The sequence below is a fragment of the Chiloscyllium plagiosum genome, chromosome 31, assembly GCF_004010195.1.
Source record: "Chiloscyllium plagiosum isolate BGI_BamShark_2017 chromosome 31, ASM401019v2, whole genome shotgun sequence".
In the NCBI taxonomy this organism is placed as follows: Eukaryota; Metazoa; Chordata; class Chondrichthyes; order Orectolobiformes; family Hemiscylliidae; genus Chiloscyllium; species Chiloscyllium plagiosum.
Genome location: NC_057740.1, coordinates 45280133 through 45290006, shown reverse-complemented (window position 1 = coordinate 45290006; position 9874 = coordinate 45280133). Strand labels below are relative to the sequence as shown.

The 9874-nt window shown below is 40.8% G+C and overlaps 1 protein-coding gene and 1 pseudogene across 1 annotated transcript in view; both read left to right on the top strand.

The window, feature by feature from the left end:
- Positions 1–9874, top strand: part of plekhh3 (pleckstrin homology, MyTH4 and FERM domain containing H3) — a 122516-nt gene that overhangs the window by 42199 nt on the left and 70443 nt on the right. Inside the window, exon 3 of the mRNA XM_043720701.1 lies at positions 5815–5867. Within this exon, the coding sequence (XP_043576636.1) occupies positions 5815–5867 (53 nt within the window). The remainder of the gene's footprint in view (positions 1–5814; positions 5868–9874) is intronic.
- LOC122539220 lies at positions 2982–3135 on the top strand (annotated as a pseudogene).

Sequence of the window (9874 nt, the reverse complement as noted above, 5' to 3'; positions counted from 1 at the left end):
GGGAGCGGGGCTGGGGGCACAGGGAACGAGGGAAAGTTGAGCATTGTATGGAGGACTGGGGGAAGAGGACTGTGGGAGTATTGAGATTTGGGGAAGTGTGCTGAGGGACTGGGGGCAAATTTGGGGTTGGGGGATTTGGAGGAGAATTGGCAGATCGGGTTGCCTGGGGAATATTAAATTTGGCTTTTGGATCTTGGAATGTTGCTGTGTTGGAGTTGACGGGGTTTTGTTTTAGAGACTAAGGTGGATGTTATTGGCCCCCTGGCAGAAATTTATTGCTAATCCTTGATAGTTCCTGAGCCCATCCCTGCATATTCCATTTGTTCTTTCTCTATTGAGAGAAATATTAGATCTGTTTTAGTTGAAGAATAAATGCTGTTGAATTACTGCTGTTACTGTCAGTATTAGTGGCCACTCCGTATTGTATTGATGTGTTTACTGCCACCCATTTTCTCAATGAATGAGATTCATTCTAAATATAAGGTATCAAAGACTGAGTGGAATTTGACTGTAATGTTTCTATCTGTGCTCAGAATGATTCCATCTCCCAGGATCTTGGACATTTGCAGCACACAAGACAGTCATTTGGTTCATCCTGTTTGGGCCGGGACAACTTAATACCACTTTGTAGCTCAGCATCTGTAGCCCTGGAGACTGAAACACTTTCGATGCATATTCAAGTTTTTAAAAAAAAGTGTGCTGATGTTTTCTGCTTCTTGAAGGACTCTTTTGGGCAGTGAATCAAGCAACAAATCAGCAGGCACTTGGAGAGGTTTGACTAATTAGGGCAAGTACAGATTTGTAAAAGGCAGGTTGTGTTTGATTAATCAAAATTTTTGATGAAACAAAAAGGGTTGATGAAGGGCATGCAGTGCATGTTGCAAAAATGGACTTTAAGAAGCTGTCTAGCAAAGTACTACATAAAAGGCTGGCTAACAAAATTAGGATATGTAAAGATACAGAGTATTCGAAGATGGAGGTTATGTAGGCTTGTACAAAACAAATAGTCAATGGGAATTAGAGGAACAAATATGTAGTGAAATTGGGGAAACTTGCAGGAGCAATAGAGTTGTCATAGTAGGGGGTTTTAATTTTCCTAACAGAGACTGGGACTGCCAGATCGTTAAGGGCTTAGATGGGGTAGAATTTGTTAAGTGCGTTCAGGAAAGTTTCCTCAAGCGGTATATAGAGGTTCCTACTCAGGAAGGGGCAAAACTCGACCAACTCTTGGGAAATAGGGTAGGACAGGTAAAGGAGGTGACAGTGGGGGAGCATTTCTGGACCAGTGACCATAGCTCTATTAATTTTAAAAGTTATGGAGAGGGACAAAACTGGTCTACATGTTGAAGTTCTAAAATGGGGCATGGTGATTTTTTGATGGAAGTAGACAGGAGTTGAAGGGGTTGGTTGGAGTAGTTTGTTTGCAGGGAAAGGGACGTCCGACAAGTGGGAGGTCTTTAAAAGTGAGATAGCTAGAGTCCAAGACCTACGTGTTCCTGTGAGGGTGAAGGGCAAGATTGGCAGGAGTAGGGAACCCTGGAATAAAAAAAGATATTGAGGCTTTGACCAGAAAAAAGGAGGAGGTATGGCTTGTGTGCATGCAGCTGGCATCAAGAGAATCCTGAAGATATACAGGGAATACACGAATTTACTGAAGAAGAAAATCAGGAGGGTGAAAAGGTGGCATGAAATAGCTTTGATTCAGAAGATTAGGGAGAATCCAAAGAGTTCTTTAAGTATAATAAAGGAAAAAGAATTATTGGAGAAAGAGAGAATAGGACTCTGCAACAACCAGATTGGACGTCTGTTTGTGGAACTGCCGGAGATTGGCGAGATCCTCAATGAATATTTCCCCTCTGTGTTTACCATGGAGAAAGACATGAAGACTTGGGAACTTGAGGACATTAGTGGTGATATCTTAGGGACAGTCCATATCACAGTAGAGGAGGTATTGGGCATATCAGAATGTATGAAAGTGTATAAATCTTCTGGTCCTGACCAGATATATCCAAGAACTCTGCAAGAGACTAGAGAATAAATTGCAGGGCCCTGGCTGATATATTTGCATCATCGTTAGCTACAGGTGAGGTCCTGGAAGACTGGAGGGTAGTGAATGTTGTGCCATTATTCAAAAAGAAAAACCTGCGAACTGTAGACCAATAAGCCTAACATCTGTGGTGGGTAAGTTACTTGAGAAGATTCTAAGGGATAAGATATACATGCATTTGGAAAGACAAGGTTTGATTGGAGTAATCAACATGGCTTTGTGAGAGAGATGATGCCTCACAAATTTGTTGCAGTTCTTTGATGAAGTGACCAGGAAGGCTGATGAGCGCAGGGTGGTAGCCGTAGTATATGGATTTCAGTAAGGCCTTTGATAAGGTTCTGCATGGTAGGCTACTCTGAAAGGTTAAATTGCATGGAAACTGGGGAGAGCTGGCAAACTGGATACACAATTGGCTTGATGGTAGGAAGCAGAGGTTAGTAGTAGAAGGATGTTTGTTGGACTGGAGGCCTGTGACTAGTGGTATACCTCAAGTGTTGGTGCTGGGCCCATTTCTGTTTGTTTATATCAATGATTTGGATGAGAATGTACAAGGCATGATTAGTAAGTTTGCAGATGACACTAAAATAGATGGTATCGTTGACAATGAGGAAGGTTATCAGAAATTGTAGCAGGACCTTTAGAGTGTAGTAGACTGTGGAGGGATTTAATAGAAGTGTATAAGATCATGAGAGGCATGGATAGGTCGAATGCACTCAATCTTTTTCCCAGGGTTGGGGAATGGAGGATTAGAGGGCATCAGTTTAAGGTAAGAGGGGAAAGGATAAAAGGAAACCTGAGGGGCAACAATTTTACACAGAGGGTGGTACGAAAATGGAATGAACTGCCAGTGGAGTGGTTGAGGCAGGTACATTAACAACATTTAAAAGGCATTTGGACAAATACATGGATAGGAAAGGATTAGAAGGATATGGGCTATTCTTAACGGTGGATCACTCTGCTCATGCGTTGTTGAAGAACGCAGCTAACTGTGAGAATTAGTGTGAATTGCAGGACACATTGATCATTGACACTTTGAACACACTTTACCCCCGCGGCTTCTTCTCAGGGACACACCTGTCTGAGGGTCGCTTAATTCCCCCCTCCAACTCTACTTTGATTTAATCCCTGCCCTCCCCTTTACTGTTTGATCATGCAGCACTGCCCTCTGAGAAGGACACTGCTTTTCGCTAGTCATTCAGGTGTTTCCTCTCTTCCTGGTGGTGAAATATAAATAAATATTTACATACTTGTTGTTTTCCACTGTGTCCAATACTTGCACACACAAAAAAACTAGGAGATTCAGACATCCTCTTCACTTTAAGAGCTGGCTCTGAGGGAGCTGAATCAGTGTCAAGGATTAAGAAAAAGAGAAAAAAATAGAAAGATATGGGCTAAGTGCAGGGAAATTAGGTTAACGTGAATGGACAGTTTGGTTGGCATGGACCCATTTGGGCCGAAGGGCCTCTCTCTGAGCAATAGGACTCTATGACTCTGTAACTCTAAGAATGATTTAGCCTTATCTGGCCTTGTATCCCATTATAGAGACTATACTTTAGGAGCAAACACAGAGAATGCTAGAGAAAGTCAACAGGCCAGGCAGCATCTAGAGATAGAAAAACAGTTCATCTTTTGTCATGACTTTCTTCACACTTTAGGAAGGATGTGATGGCATTAGAGAATGCTTTTTTAATAAAGGACATGCTTGGGCAATGTTCCACATTGTTGGATAGATATGCCAGTGTTTTAACTGTATTGAAAAGCTTGTTTGGAGCACAAGTCTTCAGTAGAGAGAACATAGAACAGTACAGCACAGAACAGGCCCTTCAGCCCACGATGTTGTGCCAACCATTGATCCTCATGTATGCACCCTCAAATTTCTGTGACCATATGCATGTCCAGCAGTCTCTTAAATGTCCCCAATGACCTTGCTTCCACAACTGCTGCTGGCAACGCATTCCATGCTCTCACAACTCTCTGTGTAAAGAACCCGCCTCTGACATCCCCTCTATACTTTCCTCCAACCAGTTAAGATGATAAAAATGGTTCTAAGGGTGAGGAATTTAAGTAGATAGATGGATGGAGAGGTTGGGACTGTTCACTTGATGAAGAGAAGCTTGAGAAGGTTCAAATCTTAGATAACCTTCTTCACTCACCAACCCTTATAAATGCACCATAGAAAGGAATCTATTTGCATGCATCATGACTTGGTATGGCAGTTGCTCTGCCCAAAACCATAAGAAACTACAGAAATTGCAGCCCAGACCATCATGCAAGCCAATCTACCATCCATTTACTACACCTACACTTCTCGTTGCCACAGAAAGGCAGCTAACATCATCAAAGACCTCTTCCATCTCTCCCAACCTTTTCCATCAGGCAGAATAAACAAAAGTTTGAACATACCTCCCAACAGATTCAAGAACGGCTTCTTCCCTGCTGTTATTAGACATCTGAATGGACCTGTCAAATTTCAAATCTAATGTTGATCTTGCTTTTTATGCACCTTTTTTACAGCTGTAACTTTGTATTGGTTGCTCCACCACCCTATGATCTGCCTGTACTGCATGCAAAGCAAAACGTTTCGCTGTACTGTGGTGGTAATAAATCAAATGTGGGAGGCAATGGCCTAGTGTTATTATTACTAGACTGTTAATCCAGAGATCCAAATAACGTTCTGGGGACCGGGTTCAAATCCTGCCATGACAGATGGTGGAATTTGAATTCAGTAAATATCTGGAATTAAGAATCTAATACTGATTTTGAATCCATTGTTACTTGTCAGGAACAACCCATCTGGTTCACTAACGCCCACTAGGGAAGGAAACTGGCCAATGTGTGACTCCAGACCCACAGCAATGTGGTTGATTCTCAACTACCCTCTTGGCAATTAGGGATGGGCAATAAATGCAACGTCCTTGTGCTGTGAATGAATAAAAAAGGTCAAAATCAAATCAAATCAAACTATCTACTATACCACCAATTTTAGTGTCATCCACAAACTTACGTGCCTTCTATGTTCTCATCTAAACTATTTATATAAATGACAAAAAAAGTAGGTCCAGCAGCGATCCCTGTGAAACACCACTAATAACAGGCCTCCAGTCTGAAAAACAACCTTCCACCACCACTCTGTCTCCTGCCATTAGGCCAATTTTTTATCCAATTAGCAAGTTCACTCTGACTCCCTTGTGATCTAACTTTACTAATTAGTTTGCTATATGAACCTTGTCAAAAGCTTTATTAAAATCCAAGTAGACAATGTCTACTACTCTGCCCTCATCAATTGTCATGGTTTCTTCCTCAAAAAACTTAGTCAAGTGTGAGAGTTATGATTTCCTTCACACAAAACAGTACTGACTATCCCTAATTATTCCTTGCCTCTCCAAATGCATATAAATCCTATCTTTCAGAACCACCTCCAACAACTTTGCCACCAGCAAAATCAGTCTCACAGGTTTATCATTCCCTGGCTTCTCCTTGTAGCCTTTCTTAAACAAAGGCATAACCTTAGTCACTCTCCAGTCATCCTTGCCACTATGTTATGAAATGGTGTATAGTCAAGTTTACCAAAGATCAGAAGAAAGGATATCTTGGACTGGAAATGTTAGTTCTATTTTTCTCTCCACAGATCATGCCAGACCTGCTGAATTTCTCAGTACTTCTGTTTTTACTTCAGAATTTGCACATAATTAATATTTTGCTTTTATTACAGTTAAATGTGGCTGTGTCTGTTTTATGATGCTAAATAGTTTCTGTTTCTAATTCAGGCATCTTCAGATCTGAACCTAACTCAGTCATTGGCCACTGATACCTCAGACAGGTAACAAATTTCGGAATCATGAAATATCCCATATTGTGAACTAGTGTTATTGCATTTTGTTGTTGGAGCTGTTTTCACTTGAGGCTGAGGCTCTCACTGCCTCACCCTCTGATATACTAACTATTTAGTTGCCAGTATTCTATTGGTAGTTGAATTGACTACAGTGTTAGTTGAGATTTGCAGCCGCTCTTGCCAGAAGTGAATGAACCATTTTTGATCAGTTTCCTCCCAATGGCTGCACCATAAAAGAAGTCAGACTTAAGAAAATTTGATTCACAGTGATATCAAGACATGGTTGAAGGCACTACAAAAAGCAATGGCACTGGATAAAGCAAAGGCTCTGGGCCCTGACAATATTCTATAAGATGTAGGAATCTAAGGCCATTCGCCCCATTGAGTCCATCTACCATTCAATGAGATCATGACTGATCTGATAATCCTCAGCTCTATTTACCTGCTTTTTCACCATAATCCTTGATTCCCTATCTGATTAAAACTCTGTATCAGCAAGAGTATACTTAATGTTCCAGCCTCAATAGCTCTATGTGGCAAAGAATTCCACAGATTAACAACTCTCCAAGAGAAGAAATTCCTCCTTATGTCTGTCCAAACCGGATAATCCCTTGAGATGATCTCTGCCCCTAGACTCTCCCACAAGTGAAACAACCTCTCCGCATAAACCCTGTGAAGTGCCGTAACAATTTCTTATGCTTTAATGAGGTCTGTTCTCATTCTTCTAAACTCCAACGAATACAAGTGCAATCGACTCGACCTTTCCTCAAAAGAAAATCTCTCCATACCTGGAATCAACTTAGTGAACTTCTTTTGGACTGCCAAAATGGTACTTTCTTCCCTTCATTAAGGGGACCAAAACTGTTTGTTTTAGGTTTATTTTACCTCCTTGCATAATTTTAGCATGACATCCCTATTTCTATAGTCTATTCCCTTTGAAATAAATTACAACATTCTGTTTACATTTTCTATTATCTGTTGATCTAGGATGCTAGCTTTTTATGATTCATACATGAGGATTTCCAGATCTCTGTGCTGTAGCATTCTGCAGTCTTTCATCTGCTTTATACTTCCTACTAAAAAGCATAACCTCTCATATTCCCACATTATGTTCCATCTGTCAAGATTTTACCCACTCACTATATCCCTGTGTAGACTCTGTGTCATTCTCACCCCTTGCCTTTCTACCTAATTTTGTGTACAGTAATCCACAAGCTTGGCTATAGGATGTACATTTTGTTCTTCCAAGTCATTAACGTATGTTTTAAATAATTGTGGTCCTAACATTGATCCCTGTGATACTCCACTCATTACAGGTTGCTATCCTGAAAATGCCCCGTTGTTTCAGCACTGTCTCTTCTATTAGTTAGTAATTCCTCTATCCATTCTAATATACTACTGCCAAAATCATGGGCTCTTATTAAGTAGCCTTTTGTATAGTACCTTATTGAGTGCATTTTGGAACACAAATATATTACATCTACTGGTTTGACTTTATCTAGCCTGTTTGTTATTTCCTCAAAGAATTCTAATCAATTTGTCAGGCATGATTTTCCCTCATGAAGCCAAGCTGATCCTGCTTAGTTATATTTTCTAAATGCTGTACCATTACATCCTTTAGAATAGACTCATTTTCCCAGTGACAGATATTAAGCTGACTGGAATGTAGTTACCTGATATTTGTCTCACTCCCTTTTTGAATAAGGGTATTACATTGGCAGTTTTTCAATCCTCTGGTCCTTGCCAGAATCTAAGGATTCCTGCGAGGTTACTATCAGTGCGACACGGTGGCACAGTGGTTAGCACTGTTGCCTCACAGCGCCAGAGACCCGGGTTAAATTCCTGCCTCTGGCGACTGACTGTGTGGAGTTTGTACATTCTCCTCGTGTCTGCGTGGGTTTCCTCTGGGTGCTCCAGTTTCCTCCCACAGTGTGCGGGTTAGGTGAATTGGCCATGCTAAATTGCCCGTAGTGTTAGGTGAAGGGCTAAATGTAGGGGAATGGGTCTGGGTGGGTTGCGCTTCGGCGGGTCGGTGTGGACTTGTTAGGCCAAAGGGCCTGTTTCCACACTGTAAGTAATCTAATCAATTAATATAGTAGGTATAGGGTCCTATCTGTCTATGACCCCATTAGTTTCCCTTGTACTTTTTTCTGGTGGTCGTTATTTTAATTATCTCCCTTTCCTTTTGATTATTTTGTAGTTTTAGAATGCTATTGCTGATTTCTTCTGTGAAGACTGATGCAAAGTATTGATTCAGTTTCTCTGTCATTTTCTAGTTCTCCGTTATTATTTCCCTAGCTCCATTCTCTCAGCGGTCTGTTCACTTTGAATTCTCTCTTCCTATTTATATGTTTAAAGAAGTTCACTGTTCATTTTTATATTTCTTGCTAGTTTACCGTCACCGTTTATATACTTTCTCTTTTTGTTTGATCATCTTTTGTTGGTTTTTAAAATTTTACTAATTCTCTTGCATATCACTAACCTTGCTACCATGTGTGTCCTTTCTTTAAATTTCATACTATCCTACCTTCCTTGGTTAACTATGGTCAGTTTATCCACTCTAGAATCCTCCTTTGTCACTGGAATATATCTTTGTGTGAGCTATTTTCTTAAATGTCTGCCATTATTTATGATGCTAAACTCCTTTTCTGTCAACTCCAGCCAGCTCTGCTATCATTAGTTGTAATTATTCTTATTTAAATTTAGCACAGTTGTTTCCAACCTGAGCTTCTCACACTCAATTTGAATGCTAAGTTGTACCATGCTATGGACATTGTTTCCTAGAGAATTGTTTACTCTGAGATCACTTACTGAACTTGTCTCATTGCACATTACCAGATACAAAATAGCCAAAATGGCTATTAATAGAAAAGCAGCAAACTATTGAAATAGAGAGAAATTGTACAATTCTGCAGCATATAGGAATGTGACTGTCACGGTAGTATGCAGATGCAGCAAGTGATCACGAAGGCAAATATAATGTTGTCATTTATTGCAAGGGCATTGGAATATAAAAATAATATCTTGCTACATTTGAATAAAAAATTGCCGAGACCACATCCGAAGTAACATGTATGACTTTGGTCTCCTTACGTAAAGGAAATAAATGCTTTAGAGCTTTTCAAAGATGTGTCACTTGTGTGGTACTTCGAATGGGAATGGTTATCCTTTGAGAAAAGTTTGGACGGATTGAGCTACTGGAGTGTTGGATTGCACCAATTGGAGTTTAAAAGAATTAGGTGATCTTGTACAGACATAGAACATCCTGCAAGTACTTGATAGGGTGGATCTAGAGGATTCCAGATTGGCTAATGTAACAAGAAGGGTGGGGAGGCAGAAGACTGGAAACTACAGGGTGGTTAGCCTGACCTCAGTTGTTGGTAAGATCCTGAGAACTTGGAAGTGCATGGTAAAATAGGTCAGAGTCAGCATGGCTTTGACAATGGGAGTTCATGCCTGACAAATCTATTAGAATTCCAGAAGGTTTTTGACAAGGCGCTGCGCAGGAGGCTGTTGCAAGTTCCAGGGTTTAAATGTTTTAGTAGGGTCAGAGGTGGGGGCAAAAGAGGGGGAGGTGTGGCATTGCTTGTCAAAGATAGTATTACAGCTGTGGAAAGGACGATGGATGAAGACTCGCCATCTGAGGTAGTTTGGGCTGAGGTTAGGAATAGGAAAGGTGAGCTCACCCTGTTAGGAGTTTTTTACAGGCCTCCTAATAGTCCTAGAAACGTAGAAGAAAGGATTGCGAGGATGATTCAAGAGAACAGTGAAAGTAATAGGGTGGTTGTTAAGGGGGACTTTAACTTTCCTGATATTGATTGGGAAAGCTATAGCTCAAATTCGTTAGATGGGTCAGTGTTTGTCCAATGTGTGCAGGAGGGTTTCCTGACACAATATGTAGACAGGCCAACAAGAAGTGAGGCCATACTGGATTTGGTTCTGGGTAATCAACCAGGCCAGGTGTTAGAATTCGAGGTAGGTGAGCACTTTGGGGA